General features: G+C 38.9%; 1 protein-coding gene across 15 annotated transcripts in view; it reads left to right on the top strand.

Moving 5' to 3' along the window:
- LMO7 (LIM domain 7) overlaps positions 1-20,642 on the top strand; it is a 202,728-nt gene that overhangs the window by 99,890 nt on the left and 82,196 nt on the right. For all 15 annotated transcript variants that reach the window (XM_073795312.1, XM_073795314.1, XM_073795316.1 and 12 more), the window contains one exon: positions 5,327-5,433. In XM_073795312.1, coding sequence (XP_073651413.1) covers positions 5,327-5,433 — 107 coding nt within the window. The remainder of the gene's footprint in view (positions 1-5,326; positions 5,434-20,642) is intronic.

The following is a 20,642-nucleotide window of genomic DNA, read 5'->3' on the forward strand; positions in this document are numbered from 1 at the left end:
TAGACTTTTATAGTTATAAACTTCCCTCTTACAACTGCTTTTGCTACATCCCATAGGTTTTGGGTTGCCGTGTTTTCATTGTCATTTGTCTCTAGGTATTTTTTGATTTCCTCTTTGATTTCTTCAGTGATCTCTTAGTTATTTAGTAATGTATTGTTTAGCCTCCATGTGTTTTTGTTTTTTACATTTTTTTCCCTGTCATTGATTTCTAATCTCATAGCATTGTGGTCAGAAAAGATGCTTGATATGATTTCAAGTTTCTTAAATTTACTGAGGCTTGATTTGTGACCCAAAATGTGATCTATCCTGGAGAATGTTCTGGGCACACTTGAGAAGAAAGTGTCATCTGCTGTTTTTGGATGGAATGTTCTATAAATATCAGTTAAATCTGTCTGGTCTATTGTGTCATTTAAAGCTTCTCTTTCCTTATTTATTTTCATTTTGGATGATCTGTCCATTGGTGTAAGTGAGGTGTTAAAGTCCCCTCCTATTATTGTGTTACTATCCATTTCCCCTTTTATATCTGTTAGCAGTTGCCTTATGTATTGAGGTGCTCCTATGTTGGGTGCATATATATTTATAATTGTTACATCTTCTTCTTGGATTGATCCTTGATCATTATGTAATGTCGTTGTCTCTTGTAACATTCTTTATTTTAAAGTCTATTTTATCTGATGTGAGTACTGCTACTGCAGCTTTCTTTTGATTTCCATTTGCATGGAATATCTTTTTCTATCCTCTCACTTTCAGTCTGTATGTGTCCCTAGGTCTGAAGTGGGTCTCTTGTAGACAGCATATATACGGGTCTTGTTTTTGTATCCATTCAGCCAGTCTGTACCTTTTGGTTGGAGCATTTAATCCATTCACTTTTAAGGTAATTATTGATATGTATGTTCCTATGACCATTTTCTTAATTGTTTTGGGTTTGTTTTTGTGGGCCCTTTTTTTCTCTTGTGTTTCCGACTTAGAGAAGTTCCTTTAGCATATGTTGTAGAGCTGGTTTGGTGGTGCTGAATTGTCTTAGCTTTTGCTTGTCTGTAAAGCTTTTGATTTCTCCATCGCATCTGAATGAGATCCTTGCCGGGTAGAGTAATCTTGGCTGTAAGTTCTTCCCTTTCATCGCTTTAAGTATATCATGCCACTCCCTTCTGGCTTGTAGAGCTTCTGCTGAGAAATCAGCTGTTAACCTTATGGGAGTTCCCTTGTATGTTATTTTTCGTTTTTCCCTTGCTGCTTTCAATAATTTTTCTTTGTCTTTAATTTTTGCCAATTTAATTATTATGTGTCTCAGCGTGTTTCTCCTTGGGTTTATCCTGTATGGGGCTCTCTGTGCTTCCTGGACTTGGGTGGCTATTTCCTTTCCCATGTTAGGGAAGGAAATATATAATGTCTATAATGTCTTCAAATATTTTGGCAGGTCCTTTCTCTCTCTCTTCTCCTTCTGGGACCCCTATAATGCAAATGTTGTTGCGTTTAATGTTGTCCCAGAGGTCTCTTAGGCTGTCTTCATTTCTTCTCATTCTTTTTTCTTTATTCTGTTCAGCAGCAGTGAGTTCCACCATTCTGTCTTCCAGGTCACTTATCCGTTCTTCTGCCTCAGTTATTCTGCTATTGATTCCTTCTAGTGTAGTTTTCATTTCAGTTATTGTATTGTTCATCTCTGTTTGTTCTTTATTTCTTCTAGGTCTTTCTTAAACATTTCTTGCATCTTCTCGATCTTTGCCTTCATTCTTTTTCCAAGGTCCTGGATCATCTTCACTATCATTATTCTGAATTCTTATTCTGGAAGGTTGCCTATCTCCACTTATAATTTAGTTGTTTTTCTGGGGTTTTTTCTTGTTCCTTCATCTGGTACATAGCCCTCTGCCTTTGCATCTTGTCTATCTTTCTGTGAATGTGGTTTTTGTTCCACAGGCTGCAGGATTGTAGTTCTTCTTGCTTCTGCTGGCTGCCCTCTGGTGGATGAGGCTATCTAAGAGGCTTGTGCAAGTTTCCTGATTAGAGGGACTGGTGGTGGGTAGAGCTGGCTGTTGCTCTGGTGGGCAGAGCTCAGTAAAACTTTAATCCTCTTGACTGCTGATGGGTGGGTCTGGGTTCCCTCCCTGTTTGACGTGAGGTGACCCAGCACTGGAGCCTGCAGGCTTTTTGGTGGGACCCATGGCAGGCTCTGGGAGGGCTCAGGCCAATGAGTACCTTCCAGAACTTCTGCCACCAGTGTCCCCCTCCCCACGGTGAGCCACAGCCACCCCCTGCCTCTGCAGGAGACCCTCCAACACCAGCAGGTAGATCTGGTTCAGTCTCCCCTGGGTTCACTGCTGCTTCCCCTGGGTCCCGATGTGTACACTACTTTGTGTGTGCCCTCCAAGAGTGGAGTCTCTGTTTCCCGAAGTCCTGTCAGAGTCCTGCAATCAAATCCTGCTAGCCTTCAAAGTCTGATTCTCTAGGAATTCCTCCTCCCGTTGCCGGACCCCCAGGTTCAGAGGCCTGCCGTGGGGCTCAGAACCTTCACTCCAGTGGGTGGACTTCTGTGGTGTAAGTCTTCTCCAGTTTGTGAGTCACCCACCTGGCAGTTATGGGATTTGATTTTATTGTGATTGTGCCCCTCGTACCATCTCATTGTGGCTTCTGCTTTGTCTTTGGATGTGGGGTATCTTTTTTGGTGAGTTCCAGCGTCTTCCTGTCCTTGATTGCTCAGCAGTTAGTTGTGATTCTGGTGTTCTCGCAAGAGGGAGTGAGAGCACGTCCTTCTACTCCGCCATCTTGGTTCAGGCTCTGTTCTTTGTTGTACAAGTATTGTAGCCAGCTTCTAAAGTGGTCCCAGTGATTCTCACGTGATAGTCACTCCCTTATACCTATAAATTGTACCTAATTAACTAGATGCTCTAGCTGAAATGATTTCCTGGTGGAGTGTTAATGTGCTTCCTGGCTTCCTCTTGATGATTATAGTAAAATGCGAAAGGTGAAGTGACAGGTAGAATAGTAAACACAAGGGGTCACAGGAATTGCTGGTTTGGGGAATTATCAGTCTCTTTATGTTAATAAATGATTAATTTTTTTCTGAAAAATATCAAGAGAATTGAGAAATGGGTTTTTGGCAGAGATCAAATTCAGAGCACTTGCAGGAAAACAAGATGGTCTAACGATGAAGCTGAGGGTGTGGTTGTACAATTGCTTAAGATCTTAGAAAGATACAAAGTGGTACCTTGGAAATCTGTCTGGTCTAGCAATAGGGCTTCTAAGAAGCTTAAGGGTGGTGTCTCTCAGTCTTCTCAGCACATGAAGAGAAGGGCTTGTCTTGAAGGAATTTGTGGTTGTGGCTTTTGTCTAAGGGAGTGAAGTCCAATAAGATTCACAGAAGACATATGGTATTTTTGAGGGAATTGTATTTGCATAAACTTTGAGGGAATCATATTTGCAGAAACTTTGTAAACTTAGACTGAAAGGGAAAGAGGATTACAAAATAAAAAGACCTTTAGTCCTCCAAACTTCTTCAGCCAGGAAGCAGACTGAGAAAGGTACACATCTGCAAACACAAGCTACTTTCCAAGGAAATGGAAAGATAATTTTTAAGGCGGAGCCAAGTGTCCGGAGAGTGAAGCAGAAAACCATGAAGGAGGTGTTCCCTGGCCTTGAATCCTAATGAAGGACCTGCCAACCTATGCTTTGCAGGACTTCAGAATCAGTGACCTTTCCTTTCTGCACACATTGAACTGGAGTGTGTCTATTGGTTACCCTACACCTGTCCCACCATTGTATGTCGGGTGTATGGGGCAGGTAACTTGTTGCTTCAGTTCACTGGCACTCAAGTTGAGAGAGCTATTCAAGGGCTGTTTCTAAGGCACCACACCTGAGGAGCCTACTGCTCCTCAGACTGAATGCCTTCCATTGAGCTGTTCAACTTTTGACTTAAGTTCCTTTAATCTTTGACCTCTGTTCAAAATGAATAAAATGAATCATGGATGGCAGCTTTCAGCTAGGTAGTTCGCGCTGCCTTTTACTGATAGTACGTACACTAGACTAACATCCTACCGCTACAAACAGGTTTTCTTTAAATGTCCCTGAGCTCCCTAACAGCATTGTTTTTCTCTGCCATACATTTGCTTCCCCTTTCCCTAAGTCCTCTCACACACCAAGAACCCAAACTGTTGAATTTAGCCTCTTCACCTTACTTCATTTCCCTTTCGATCATTCCCTCCCACGTTGCCATCGCAGCCTGCCTTTTCTTCCTGTGGAGATGAGCTTCCCAGCATGGGAAAAGGGTAACTGCCTCTCTCCACGTGGCAGAGAGGACCCTCGCGGCCACCTGTTAGGGAGTGAGGTGAGCTTTCAGGGGCCCTGAGCGGCTCACCCCTCAGATGTGGCGTTGCCAGCAGGTGTGAGGGGACCAGCCTGTGCTGGCATGTGAGGAGGCCATTCTCTTGCCTGAGAACCTAACAACGTGGAAGGTGAAGAGTCGCATGGCATCTGCACAAGCTCAAGCCCATAAAGGATTTTCTTTTTTGAAGTGGAGTAAAGATAGAAGCTCCAGCTAATTTTGCTCACCCGGTGTGTCTCTACTATTGTCAGTGTTGGTGCAGCTGTTGACGTGAATGAAGAGCCTTGGTTTGTGAATGGAGGATTTGGGTTTTGAAGTTAGACAGGAGGGCAACCTAGATTTTCCCGTTGTGGAGGCCCTTCCTGAGGCAGGTGCAGGGCATGAGTAATGACCACACCTCAGCTCTGCGGCTCAGCCAATGATCACTGGGCTTCTCCTGGGTCCTACAGTGTGGTTTCCCTGTCTGTCAGGAGCCGGGTTAGCAACCAAACCCAGATTCCAGGTGTGGTATTCCACAGTCGTTCTGTAATTTGTAATCATAGAAACAGAATGTTCCTCCTCTTCTTTCTTCCCTGCCAACAGTTTCTGGGTGGGTGAATGTCAGTAGCTGGAGTTATTTTTAAAGAGGAGAGGTGAGGCTTGTCGTGCAAAGCTGGGAAGAGGGCGTTTGTTTGCAGAGCAGAGCTGACATCCAAGTGTAGATTACTGCTCAGTGGCCAGGCACTTGTCCTATAACAGGTAATGTTTAACGTGTCAGTCACAAAGATCACAGGAACAGCATATGCCTGGCATGAGAGAGCACTGCCGTTTATGCTCTGGAAAACTGAAAGGCTATACGTGCACATGTATTAATATTATTTTTTTTTACGTACATGAGTGGCTTGGTCTTGCTTCCTCCTTTTTTGCTGGCTGTAATTGGACTTTGAAGCTTGGAAGTTATATCATAAAAATTGGTAACCTTTGTCTGAGAGAGAGCTCGGCTAAGCAATCACTTTCCACTTCTTTTCACAGGATAATATAAACGTTTTTTTGAAAGCTTGTGAACAGATTGGATTGAAAGAAGCCCAGCTTTTCCATCCTGGGGATCTACAGGATTTATCAAATCGAGTCACTGTCAAGTAAGTTTCACTGGTTTGTTACATGTTTTTTTAAACTTAGGGCTTGTGGCTTAAGTGTAAATAATTTCTGAGAGCTCTGATTACAGGAGAATTGTCCCTCCGTCTTCCTCTGTTTGCATTCCAAAACAGACCATTTAAGAAATAGTTTAGGGATTGTGAGTGTGAAGCTGTCTGTAACTGAGACCATGGTATCTTATTATTTTAGATTCCTGTATTAGCCAAAATGGTGGTTTATATTTTAATGCTTGTCCAACATCATAGTGTTTGGTTGCTAATGGTGAGGATGCTCATTATATTTATAAAGAAAATGGAGAAGGTTATATTTTAGCTTACAGAGTAAAAATTATTTGAAATTAAGACATGATTGCTAACATAAAAATGAGAGTGGGACAGTGATAAAAGAGACTTAATATTTGGAAAGCAGCGGTGCTTGGGACCAACATGTACCGCTAATGACTTTTGTCAACTGGCTGATTTCTAAAAATGAACTGTTTTTCACTCTTTTAATAGTATGGATGAGAAAGTGAAAGTGGGGGGGGGGTGTGTGTGAAAACATGTGCGCAGGCGTCTGTGTTGTGTTTTAGATGGAAAATGCTGTTTGTGTTTGAGTATATGGTTTCAGGAAATCTGGTTTTAAACTCTTGTAAGATTTTTCTCTTATAAATCTAAATTTGCTTTCAGTGAATCAGAATAAACTCATGTTACCAGCTCAGTGTGACAGGAAAATGATTTAATTTTGTAATAATGACTTCCTCCTTATCATGGCTCTTAAACATAATTAGCATTTTTCCATTGGAAAAAAATAAACACCTTATTCTATCTATAGAAATAATAGAAATGAAAAAATTAGCTTTTACCAATTCAAAGACTAAGTTTGAAGAGTTAATATCTCTGTTGTAATAGCTTTAAAGTCATTAAAAAATGACTGTAAAATCTTAAATATGGTCAAGATTTTTTTCTAAAGAAGAATAACCCTGTCTATAAATATTTTTTATAGTAAACATTGTCTTTAGCCATATAACCTAAAAACCTGGGTAGGATTAATCTTTTAAAAGCAATGATATATTTTTAAATGAACAAGCCATTTCATATCTATATGCTTCTAGTTCTGTTGAACAAGCATTTCTAAACGACACAGCAGTGATACGTGCATAGCAGGGATGGGTCTGTTAGCATTTCTGATTAATTGGAAGATTGTTGAGAGATGCTAAGTTTCATCACCAAAATGGCATGTTTACTTCTGCAGTATTCGAGGTCATGTTTAATTTCCATGAAAAATAACTATGGATGAATTTATTTTTCCTAATCAGCATTCTCTCATATGACCTATCTGATGGGCAAAGAAATTTTTAACTTTCAAAGTGTTTTTCTTCAGTTGTTGCTGTCTATTAAGAAGAAATGTCTTTTCCCCTTAAAATCATACTGTTTTGAAACTCTGTAGCCGATGTTCAGGGAGGCTATGAACTTAATAAAACATGTTTGTTGGCTTCTAATAACAAGAGTGCCCTGAGTGAAACTTGCCTGGAGCCTGTTTCATGAGACACTGGGTCTAAAGTGTTCAGGAAAAATCAGTATCTGGGCTCAGCCTTCAATGAAATTAAGTTAGTGACAAACCGAAACCGGGAGGTCACGTAGTTACAGCCGTAGTAGGAAGTATGCAGAACAACTTGTTTCAGTGGAAACCACAAGTCCATAAAAGCAAGAGGTGTCCAAGCAGTCCTAGTGAGAACATCTGCATGAGGACCTCGACACTCTTAATTAAGAGCATCGCCCCGACAGCTCCGTCTTGTTGGACCAAAGAGCACAGGGGTCGATCGTGGGACTGCTGCAAAGGAAGTGGAGGGTGGAGAGTGACAAAGCTGGCAGACAGCTTCTTTAAATGGTTGGCCAGAGCTCCTCTGCCCTGAGATAGCATTTTTTTTTAAAAAAAATTATTTATTTATTTATTTTTGGCTGCATTGGGTCTTCACTGCTGCGCGCAGGCTTTCTCTAGTTGCGGCGAGCAGGGGCTACTCTTCGTTACGGTGCGCAGGCTTCTTATTGCGGTGGTTTCTCTTGTTGCGGAGCACGGGCTGTAGAGCGCGGGCTTCAGTAGTTGTGGCACGTGGGCTTCAGTAGTTGTGGCTCGCGGGCTTCAGTAGTTGTGGCACGCGGGCTTCAGTAGTTGTGGCACGTGGGCTTCAGTAGTTGTGGCTCGCGGGCTCTAGAGCGCAGGCTCAGTAGTTGTGGCGTAGGGGCTTAAGTTGCTCAGCGGCATGTGGGATCTTCCCGGACCAGGGCTCGAACCCGTGTCCCCTGCATTGGCGGGCAGATTCTTAACGACTGCGCCACAGGGAAGCCCTGAGATGGCATTTTTATAGAAGGAAGGGAAAATGTGAAGGAAAGCAAATAATTCCTTACGAAATAGTAATGCATTTCTCTTTAGTTTCAGTTCTTATGTAACGTGGAGGCTTCTGTAGGTCAAAGATCTTGTCCTATATTTATTGTAGATTAAAAGCCTTGGTGTTGGTTAGGCTGGTGGTTCTCAACTGGGGGCATTTGGCAACGTCTGGAGATACTTTTGGTTGTTATAGCTGGGATGGGGTGCTACCGCCATCCTGGGGGTCAGGGGTGCTGCCAAATACCCTTCAGTTCAAAAGGGTATTTAGTGGCCTCCGTAACAAAGAATTTCTGATCGCAAATATCAGTAGTGCTGAGGTTGAGAGGGCTTGACTTCAAATTTTTAGATTTCCACTCTGCCAGCAAGATAATTGTGTGGAAGGGAGGATACTGACATAAATTTTCAGCTGAAGTGTGACTTTTTACTTACTAATATAATAACATGTATTTCTGTGTTAGTATGTTTGTTCGTTTTACGGAAAGGCTCATTGTATTTGGAGCGTGCAGTAAGGTGTGAGTACTTGGACATTACCGTGCCCATCCATGTACATTAAAATTAGCAAAAGTAAAAAAAAAAAAAAACAAAACAAAAAAGCTCAGGGGTCTTCCCTGGTGGCACAGTGGTTGAGAGTCCGCCTGCCGATGCAGGGGACACGGGTTCGTGCTCCGGTCCGGGAAGATCCCACATGCCGCGGAGCGGCTGGGCCCGTGAGCCATGGCCGCGGAGCCTGCGTGGCCGGAGCCTGTGCTCCCCAATGGGAGAGGCCACAACAGTGAGAGGCCTGCGTACCGAAAAAAAAAAAAAAATTAGCAGAAGTGTGGCAAACTATTTATTATTTTAAATGCTCTATCAAAATTCAACCCCTAAGATACTGCATTAACAGTTCATAGACCTGTTGTTGGTCTTCCTGCACATGTAATCTAAGATACACGTTTGCAGAACATACTGAGAGCAAAGAACTACATGTTGGCAAATGTGAGGTATTTTTTTTTGTTAGTGGATGACAGTCCACTATCTATGTTATTAAAAGCATAGATGACACACAGAGCCTAGGAGAGTTGTGTGTGGTGAGAATGAGTGGCAAGAGCTGAAGCAATTAATATAAAGACCCACTGCTGTTGAATCACTTCACTAATCCAGACCCTGAGTACAAATCTTATTTTCCAGTAGTTTGAGATTTACCATTTACTTTGTAACAATTTTCGCTAGTCAAACAAGCTAGGGTACTCTTTATATTTCTGTAATTATACATATTAATTTTCTAACTGAATTATTTTATTTGAAGGAAGTAATAGTTTGAACTTTTCCAAATATGTTTGAATTATTCCACTTATTTTGGGACTACATATATGCAAAAGTCAGTTGATACTTTTAATTTTGACATTCCTGACTTTGATGGACAGGGTGTATCTTTACTCCTTTTCTTCCCGAAAGGGTAGTAAGCAAACTGGGGACTTAGCCTCCATGAATGGTAGATTGAGATTGAACCTGTCCTAGTTGAGATGTTTCGTGAGGCCATGAAATTTAGCTTCTGCACCAATGATTAACTGCACTGTATTATTAACCATTTACCAAATATCCATACTGAGCTTAGAAACACACACAATCTGCAGAGAAGAGGGGGTGTGACTCCCACAGGGCCATCTCTGCACACTTTCTCTAAAAGGCCTGTGGGAGAGCAACCACAGCACACTGCAGAGCTCCTACAGCAAGTGTCATGGGCTTTGGTGGCATCTGGTCATTAAGAGGCACAGAACAATGGCTCGTTGTGGAAAGCAACTCAACAGAGCAGCCCAGACGTCCTGTATTGGAGGATTGAAGTTGACAGAAAGGTAGAGTTGAACATTAAAGGTTTTAATTTTGTGTCTAGCATTTTGACTCAGACTAAGTCCTGCATTTAAACCATTGCTCTAAACCAAATTATATATTGAAATTTCTAAGCTGAGAATTTGAACAGATTATAAACATGTTTTCTGTTTCCACCCCCTTACCATTCCAATCCAGTTTTTCGCACTTCCTTAGATGCATTCTGTTCATAATACAATTATAGGATGGCGATGCTTTTGAACACAATATTTGTCATGCAAAGAAAAAGTATTTTTTAGTGTACACTTACTCTTTTGTTATTTACGATATTAATATTTTAGTTCTAAAATGTGACTTGAGATATTATTGACTGAGTTTTTTTAAAAGGTCTGTTTATCAAATGGAGGGTGGAGAAATCAAGAATCTGTTATTTTTACATGTACTAGTTACCAAAGGAACAGTAGTTGGAAGCGAAATTAATGTTCACGTATTTCCCTTGTGAAAATAACGGAGGCTCAAAATGATATTTTAAGGATTTAGCTGATCTCTAAAGCTTCAAAAGGTGCTTGATTTTGCAGCAATACTGTAAAGTCATGTCTTAGGAATTAAGTTCCCAGATGGCTCTCTTTTACAGTCTGCCAAATTTGACTTGAGATATGAATGTGTATGTGTATTTTTTTAAGGTTGTTATTCATGTAAGTAAAAATATACCTACTTTGAATTGGATAATTTTCAACTTTCTCTCATTTAAACCTGATTATACTACTTTTTTTTTCCAGATGTGTCTTTCAAATGAGTTTCTCAATGTCTTAATCTGTTTAAAAAGAACGAAAAGGAAAAAAGCAACCTTAATGATATCCAAACTTGGATCTGTAACTTGAGTATGGGGAGTTCCACCTGTCAATTCATGTTGCTATTTTAAAATGTTCCCTCCCTTCCTACCAAGTAATTAGAACAGAATAAAAGAGAAAGGAAGTTTACTGCATCACATATATCTCTATCCCATTCATTCTCTGGTGTTAGGTAGTTACTGAAAGGGGGACATTAATTCTTTTGGGTTGCCGAAGTCCTGTTTAAGGCCAGCAGCAAAAATATATGGTCACATTTTTCAAATGATCTTTAATTGCAAAGTTTGAATTTCTAAGAGTCTGCTCAACTGCAGAGAAGGTGGTGGGATATGAGCTGCAGGGACAAACTGTAGAATAACTAACAGTTTTACCTGGCATTTATTTCGCTCCATTTCTAGTTCTTAATTTATTTCTTCGATAGATCGACACTTTCTGGATGCCAAGTCTCCTTCCTCAGCTCCCCACTCCCTCAAATCCAAAGAGCCATGGGGTCTGATTTTGTCTTGGTTTGCTGGGTGAGACTTCATGTTATAGACTTTGATGGCCAGGATCTTTATCTACAAAAGTAACCCATCCTAACTTCATTGCTCCAAAGAATCTCACTTGGTGGCTCATTTGATTAGCAATTGTCATGAATCAGTTCATGGGAAGGTGGTAGAATTTGCTTCGCCTATCAGATAGCATTTGTTTTATAACGTGGTCCTTCAAAGGGTTAAACCAAAGAGATATTTTTGTTGAAGAGATTCTTTTTTCACCTAATTATCTGTAGGGCTGCCTATGTTGAATTAATCAAACTTTTACAGTTACATGCACTGTAATATCTGTAGTCCTGTCAGTCATTTTTGAAAATGAGAGCTTCACCGGTCACTGGAGATGTTAAGCATTGTTTTCCCCTGAATTTCATGCTATATTCTGGTCTGATTTAACTGATTGTTTGAGTGAAGGGTGTACATGTGAGGTGCGTGTGCTTACATCTGTTTCTGGAGCTACAGAGTAGAAAGTGGCAGTTAATCCAGCTATGGGGAAATTTTGGTTTCATTCACTTGCCAATCATACAGCAAGCATTGATTCAGCATCTTCTCTGTGGCCGGTACTTATACAGACATAAATAAGATGGAGTCCTGCCGTTAGAGGGGTTCACATTATAATTGAGGAAATGTCCTCATAAGTTAGAACACATTGTGTTAAATGCACAGGGCTCTCTGGGACTATAGAGATGAACAGTCATTTCAGCTTTTTAATCAGGAAACACTTCTAATTGAAGGTGACGTTGGTCTCTCTTCTGGGCTTTCAAAGCATTTCTTGTTTTTACCTACATCTAATTTTTCCCTAGGCTTGAAGCTATCTGAGGGCAGAGATAATGCATTTAATCTCCTCCTGACACCTTAGGTGTTAAATACTTATTTGAAAATCAGATTTTAATTATGAAGATAATGGAAATCTTAAAACCGGGCTTCGAAGATGAGAACTGAATATTTCTTTGCTAAGTGCTCCTATCTTTCTTCCTCATCTTTTCAAAATTGCAAAGCAGATCTGGGAAAGCAGTCACTAAACTTTTGGTTTGCTGGGTGAGACTTTTACTTATCATTTCAGAATATTGCAACACAATCTGAAACTTATACAGTTTAAAAGAAGAATGTGTGTTTCCTCTCAGTTGTGTGGGTAAAACTAAAATTGGAATGTTGGGCCATGTACTTTCCAAAGTATTTGGTGGAAGTTTTAATCCTTATGCTGATGTCCAATGATAAATGCTAGTATTGTTTTAACTGACATTTGAGGGATGTTGTTACATGCTTATATTTATATGAAGCTTTAGAAACATTTTAATTGTTCTCATACCATCACCAATCTAAATGTATGCTTAAGGCTTGGGTGGAAAAGTATAGTTGTTACGTAGGTAGTTGGAATATCTTGTAGAAGCTCAAGGGCAAGGGACAGAAAATTTTAAAAGCAGGAATCAAGAGTGGAGGTAACTTAACGGGAAGTCATTAAAGTTACTTTAATAAGAAGTTTTACCAACAAGTTTACAGTAAGCCTTGTTTCTTCCAAAGTCAAGCTATCTGCCTTGGTACCTCTTACCTTTGCCTAATATTAAACACCAAAGCCAATTTGAAAAAAGTCACAAATTGCCTTTGACTTTGGCATGATAAAAACTATTTGAAGAATATGAGCGCACAGAAACATGAAGATTTCTTAGCAGTTCATTTGAATTGTTTCTAGTATACCCCAGGCTGGGTTTCTTTCTCACCCAGGATGGAATAGAATTTCAGTTGATGTGCATCAATTGTCATGAATAGACGATCATCCTAACAATAGCAGGGACTTTAGGTGCCTGACATGGGTTTAATCCCATCCCATTCAGTCACCTGGTGGCTGAATGACCTTAGACAGGTTAGTTTTCCTCCCTGTGATCACTTTACTGCTCAGTGAACAAGAGAGATGGAATGGCTAATATCCTGGAGCTTAGCAAATAATACCATTTGGGGATAGCCCTACTCCGCAAGGATATTGTACGGATTTTCATAAAGTCATGTATGTAAAGTGTATAGTGCTTGACATATAGTAGTGCTCAATAAGTGGTACTGAATTATCAATTGTGACCATTTATTTTATTTTTTAACATCTTTATTGGAGTATAATTGCTTTACAATGGTGTGTTAGTTTCTGCTTTATAACAAAGTGAATCAGCTGTACATATACATATATCCAGATTCTTGACCCTATGAAGTGAAGATATGTGTGCTCTGTAGAAGAACATGGAGGGAAAAATTTGGCCCCCAGCTACTTAAATTGTGATGATTGGCTATAGGCTCTTTGTTTTTTTATGAGAATTTTAGCCATTTTAGACTTATCTCTTCTTTCAATTAGGAGCAGATATTAAAACAGATGTTTTTCTGACATGTATGTTTAGTCAGCTTTTTACAGTGTATCTGTTTCATTAGAATAGCAAAGCTGGAAACCAGAGAACGTATACCTAAGTTATTTACTCTTCCTCCTGTTTATGTGGGACCAGCATAATTTTTATTAACTTTTTGAGACCTCAATTTTCTGTGTATTTTATGAAATGTTAGAAATATTGTAGTTTGATTTGGATTTATTTCCTTAAAAAGTTTCTATTTCCATATTTAAAAAAGCAAAAAAAAAAAAGACATGAAACCACAAGCAGTCCACAACACAAATCCAAATTCAAAACTTTACTTTGGTGATTGGTTTAATATTTTCATCCCATTTTTCCTCTTCTGTGAAAATTCTTATCGTTTTGGTCATTAGGAGAGGAGAGGTGGTTATCCTTTGGATAGGCAAGATCAGATCAGATGCTGTTCTCTAAAAGGCTTTTGTAGGCCTTATGAATTTTTTGGCGGGGGGGCGGATAGGTGTTCATAATGTTTACAGAATTCAAATGCACACTGCAGCTATGTTGTCCCCCAGACAGAAAACTTAGCTGCTCCTTTTGGATATCTCCCATCTGTGCTGTCCATCAAAAGGCTACTGTACTGATAGCATAAAGGTCTTGATTATATTCTCTAAAATATTTGTAGTTTTAACTCTGGACATGAACAATCATAACTAGCAATAGGCACTGTTTGTGAGGTCATGAGCCTTGGTTCTTATTTACTTCCAGTTGTACGTGGTGAAACACATCAAGAAACTAGGAAGTATACTTTCATGTTGATGCTTTGACATAACATTATAGCTTGGTTCTTTTAAAATGAAGAGACTCGCTATCAAATGTTGAATAGGTATAAAAGTTGTATATTGATCATTTATTGGTTATTTTAAAGAGTCTAGGTTAGTGGAGTAGTTATATTTTAGGGGTAATTGCCCTGGTATAATTTGTCATGCTGAGCAGCCCTCCCAGGTGGGATTGGCTGCTGATGGACTGATTCTCCGTTTTTCAGAGACATACCTTCTGCGTATCCCTACTGAACTGAGAGGCAGGGTGATGGTCACTTTTTCTTAAGAGCTTAAAAGCATTGCTTCAGGTACTACTGACCAAAATATACACAGTAAACTTAAGAAAACATGTTCCAAAAGTGTTACTGAGAAACCTTTAATTTTAAGGAAAAGTGTACACCTGCTGTATTAATTAAGGATACTTGCCACATTAAATGCATATGATAGTGTAATAAAATTCCATTCAAAAATAAGTAGGTTAAAAACATACTTGAATTAACACACTTCAGGTAAGCCAGTTTTTCTTAAGTTAAAAAAGGAAAAAGTGGGGGATCTTGGTGGCCTGGAAAAAGCAGCTGCTTTGAATTAAGCTCTGTTTGCATTAACCACCATAAATTTAAGAAGGGTTTGTGCTGTGTATTTTGAGCACTTTGGGAGAAATCCCTAGATATCAAGTATCACTGTTATTACATTTCACCATTTCATTACATTATAATAACATTGATGGCTGCTAGACTTTGTGAAATGCTTTTGTTCTGTATTTTTTCTTTCACTTTTACTGAGATAAACGGAAATAATCTTCAAAAGAATCTATGTCTGGGTAGACAATTTGGCTGACATGTTACTAGGCTTCTTTTGACTTAATATTGAGAAGAAAAATTCTCTACTAAGTGGGGAGCTCAGACTTTATTTTGTGTATAATGTGTATTCATCTCAAAAGTGTGCAGTAGAGCACACACGTGTACACACACTAAGAACATACGTGAAAATTTGTAAAAGGCTTCAAAGACTGAGGCACCAGACCCTGAGGGTCCCTAGATCCTTTTTTATTTTAGTGAAGAATTCATTTCACCAGAAGGGCTTGGTCCCTGTCTTGGAGGAGAAATAGGAATAGTATGATTAAATATTGGTGTCTAAAGCATGCCCATCCCAGATTAAGAAATAGAGCTCTATGTCCTTTCTCATATTTTTCATTCTCTTTTTCATTCTGCTTACAAGAAAGAGTCAGGGTAAAAAATTCCCGTAAAGACTGATATCCATTGATGTAAGCTTTGAGCCGCTAGAGCCAGAGATTACTGCTGCTGGGGTATCTAGAAGCAGCACAGTCCTGATGGGCTGAAGAGGGAGGGTGGACAGGTACATGAGGCTTAGCCTAGGGGTACTGAGTTCTCTCATCTGTACACCTTTTATCTTGTGGCTTGTCAGCCGCAGCCATTGAATATTTAATATGTGCTGTGTACAGACCCTGAATCCTGGGTGGGTAGAAGAGAAAAAAAACCTACTCTTTCTCTACCTCGTTCTTAAAACCATAAATGGGGAAGATGAAAAAAGCATTCTTCAGTCTTAATGTTTGCTTTTGTGTCTTAAAGAGCATTGCAGTGATTTACAGTTTACAACTCTAAGGGAACGAGGGATTTGGACTGATGAATATCAACTAGGTGAGGGCATCACTGTACTACAGTGTCCGGAATATTTCATAACTACTCCATCAGGTTTAGACACCTGACAGACAGCTAGCTATCTGTCAGGTGTTTTACATTAGTTATTTCTAACCTAGTAACAGCCCAGCCAGCCATTTTGCTTCCAATGCATGAAATGAAGGGAGTCAGAGAGAAGAGTAACTTGTTTAGCTTATCTTGGGCAAATAACAGAGCTAGGATTTAAATTCAGGGGGTGTCTTAGCCTTCAAAGCTTGGATTGCTTCCACCGTATTGTCTAAACAGACTTGAACAGACTTTAAAAACTTGCTAATATTCTTTCTAGTGCTATGGGACTGAAATTGTCTGAGTTGCTGCTTAACCAGGCCAGCTATAGCCCAGATGGATTTGTGTGTATGACTGATATTACCTCATTTGATACATGGCCAATATCTTTATATTATAATTAAAATTTCCCCCTAGTTTGTGAGCTAAGTAACTTCAAATAGATACAATATTACTATGTGCCATTAAATCTAAGATCAGTGCTTTTAGATCTCCTTATTTTAGAAATGTTAAATAGACACATGTGTACCTTAGAATAGAAGAAGTATGCTACATGTGTGGTCTTTTCTCCCTGTCTAGTAAATAGAGTATTTGGATTTTATTGATATGCACACATAAAGGCCTTTGTAGGTTTTATGACCTTTACACAGATAGTTATGAATGTTCAGTTGTATTTGCCATTCTAATGGAACATTCCTGTTAGAGGCTGTGGATTGTAAAACCTTACTAATCTAAATTGCTCAGGATCATACTACCACACTTTGACCTTTACAGCATTGGCACGAAACGTATATTTAAAAACAGAACTGGCAGGAAATTATTCTAAATAAGTTATTAATTTACCAATTTTTGATGCTTCATTTTACTTGTTAAAACCAAACCAAAAAACTCTCCAGAAAGTGGGCATAGAGGGAACCTACCTCAACATAATAAAGCCCATATAGGACAAAACCACAGCCAACATTATTCTCAGTGGTGAAGAAATGAAAGCATTTCCTCTAAGATCAGGAACAAGACAAGGATGTCCACTCCCGCCACTATTATTCAACATAGTTTTGGAAGTCCTAGCCATGGCAATCAGAGAAGAAAAAGAATTAAAAGGAATACAAATTGGAAAAGAAGTAAAACTGTCACTGTTTGCAGATGACATGATACTATACATAGAGAATCCTAAAGATGCCATCTGAAAACTACTAGAGCTAATCACTGAATTTGGTAAAGTTGCAGGATACAAATTAATGCACAGAAATCTCTTGCATTCCTATATCCTAATGATGAAAAATCTGAAAGAGAAATTAAGGAAACACTCCCATTTACCATTGCAACAAAAAGAATAAAATACCTAGGAGTAAATTTATCTAGGGAGACAAAAGACCTGTATGCAGAAAACTATAAGACACTATGAAAGAAATTAAAGATGGTACCAACAGATGGAGAGATAAACCATGTTCTTGGATTGGAAGAATCAATATTGTGAAAATGACTCTACTACCCAAAGCAATCTACAGATTCAATGCAATCCCTATCAAAGTACCAATGGCATTTTTCACAGAACTAGAACAAAAAATCTTAAAATTTGTTTGGAGACACAAAAGACCCGAATAGCCAAAGCAATCTTGAGGAAAAAAAAAACAGAGCTTGAGGAATCAGACTGCCTGACTTCAGACTATACTACAAAGGTACAGTAATCAAGACAGTATGGTACTGGCACAAAAACAGAAATATAGATCAATGGAACAGGATAGAAAGCCCAGAGATAAACCCACACACCTATGGTCAACTAATCTGTGACAAAGGAGGCAAGGATATACAATGGAGAAAAGACAGTCTCTTCAATAAGTGGTGCTGGGAAAACTGGACAGCTACATGTAAAAGAATGAAATTAGAACACTCCCTAACACCATACACAAAAGTAAACTCAAAATGGATTAAAGGCCTAAAAGTAAGACCCGACACTATAAAACTCTTAGAGGAAAACATAAGAAGAACACCCTTGGGCATAAATCACAGCAAGATATTTTTTGATCCACCTCCTAGAGTAATGGAAATAAAAACAAAAATAAACAAATGGAAACTAATGAAACTTAAAAGCTTTTGCACAGCAAAGGAAACCATAAACAAGACGAAAAGACAGCCCTCAGAATGGGAGAAAATATTTGCAAATGAATCAATGGACAAAGGATTACTCTCCAATATATATAAACAGCTCAAGCAACTCAATATCAATAAAACAAACAACCCAATCAAAAAATGGGCAGAAGACCTAAATAGATGTTTCTCCAAAGAACACATACAGATGGCCAAAAAACACATGAAAAGCTGCTCAGCATCACTAATTATTAGACAAGTGCAAGTCAAAACTACAATGAGGTATCACCTCTCACCAGTTAGAATGGGCATCATCAGAAAATCTACAAACAACAAATGCTGGAGAGCGTGTGGAGAAAAGGGAACCCTCTTGCACTGTTGGGGGGAATATAAATTGATACAGCCACTATGGAGAACAGTATGGAGGTTCCTTAAAAAACTAAAAATAGAATTACCATATGACCCAGCAATCCCACTACTGGGCATATACCCAGAGAAAACCATAATTCAAAAAGACACACGCACCCCAATGTTCATTGCGACACTGTGTACAATAGCCAGGTCATGGAAGCAACCTAAGTGTCCATCGACAGAGGAATGGATAAAGAAGATGTGATACATATACACAATGGCATATTACTCCGCCATAAAAAGGAACGAAATTGGGTCATTTGTAGAGACGTGGATGGACCTAGAGACTGTCATACAGAGTGAAGTAAGTCAGAAAGAGAAAAACAAATATCGTATATTAACGCATATTTTTGGAATCTAGAAAAATGGTACAGAGGAACCGGTTTGCAAGGCAGAAATAGAGACACAGATGTAGAGAACAAGCATATGGACACCAAGGGAGGAAAGGGGGGTGAGATGAATTGGGAGATTGGGATTAACATATATACACTACTATGTATAAAATAGACAACTAATGAGAACCTGCTATATGGCACAGGGAACTCCACTTCACTGTACAGTAGAAACTAGCACAACATTGTAAAAGAACTATACCCCAATAAAAGATAAAATAAAATAAAATACACGGAATCACAAGAGAAACCAATTACATTGAAACATGGTTGTCAAAATAGTTCTGAAACACAAATATGAAATATAATACTGTGTTTTTATTAATGTATTAAATTTTAAAATACAAATTAAAAATAAATTTATCCTTAAAAACTTAAAAAAATTAAAAATTAACTTATCTTAAAAAAAAACGACTAAACCATGACTCCCTCCTCCAAACATCCTTGGCTGGGAATAAATGCTTATAAATTATTTATATATATACATATAATATAAATATATATATATAATATTTTCATTTCAGTTTAGGTTATTGTGTATTAAATCTTATGTAGAACCTTAATGCTTGATAATTTGAAGTCCTGTCTGAAAGCTCAAACTAAAAGCAAGAAGATAAATTATAGTCATATTACCTAGCTTATTGAATTAAAGAAGAAGAATTACTTCAGTACATCACTGCAAGTCCTGCTATCAGTGTAGCCATTGGAGGGTTTGAAACAGGTGGTAAGTACAAAGCACCAAGTGTAACAGTAAATAACACTGTCTAATTTCGGTAAGATGAAACTCCTGGGGGATCAGATAGTGACTCAGAAAAGCAAAGTCCAAGAAATGACTCAAGCACAGAGACACTTTAAGAATTCCTTTACTAAGACTTATGACAAGTGGAGTGATCACTTCTTCTACCAAGTCATTAGAAGTTATTTCTTGCTAGTTGTTGAATGTAAATCTTTCATTCATAGGAAAAAATATTAAACTTTTATGTTGTGAATGTGATGTTTTTAGAAAGCCAAAGATAGTTGAAACTAACAGTAGCCTAAGATACACGTATAAGAGAAGAATACAAAGAAGGAAAAATTTCCTTTTAAATAACTAGTGGGATGGGTTAGATGCAGTAATAGAAAACACTTGTTTTAAGGCTGTTGAATATGTAAAAGGAGGAAAAGTACTGCTTTTGAGAGACGGAGTGGAGGAGAGTGGAAAGAAAGTAACATTTGAATGCTTTGCTTAATGCCTTGTATAATCTTACACCCTCTTTGTTAGAAAGAGTGGCTGCTTGAGTATACAGGTATGGAAGCTGAGAGGTTTGGCCTCTCACTCAAGGTCATGTGCCTAGCACAAGTGGGAACCCTCATTAGGACTCCAAACCCAGTTTCTCTCCATTATAATAATTCTGCTTTCAAGTGTATCCTAACGAAAGACAGGAAGGTCAAACAAAGGAATTTTGAACGTGTTAACGTGTATCTGTCAGACACGAGCTCCATGAAGTTGGTTGGATAGGAGGGAAGTTTTGGAGATACAGAAGAATTTGTAATTTCTAGAAGCTGTGGGTGAGAAATTACCCAGACTTTACTGAGAGTGAGAGTGCTTTAAACAAGTGCTTCTCAAACTTCAATGTGCACGTAAAACACCTTGGGCTCTGATTCAAATGCAGATTCTGATTCATTAGGTCTGGACAGGGCTGGGATTCTGTATTTCTAGCAAGCTCCCAGGCTGTGCTGATGAGCACCACGCTCTGAGTTACATGTATTTAGGCAATTAATGATAGTGATCGCATACTGGAGTGAGGGTTTAAGATATTGGGGCAGATGTAAGGGTTTAGTGTGGATCTGGAAGATAAGTTGGATTTGAGTGAGGTGGGAGACTACTACAGGAAGACTGGCACATCCAGAGGCACAGAGGTGAGAA

This window comes from Tursiops truncatus, chromosome 18, assembly GCF_011762595.2.
Source record: "Tursiops truncatus isolate mTurTru1 chromosome 18, mTurTru1.mat.Y, whole genome shotgun sequence".
Lineage (NCBI taxonomy): Eukaryota > Metazoa > Chordata > Mammalia > Artiodactyla > Delphinidae > Tursiops > Tursiops truncatus.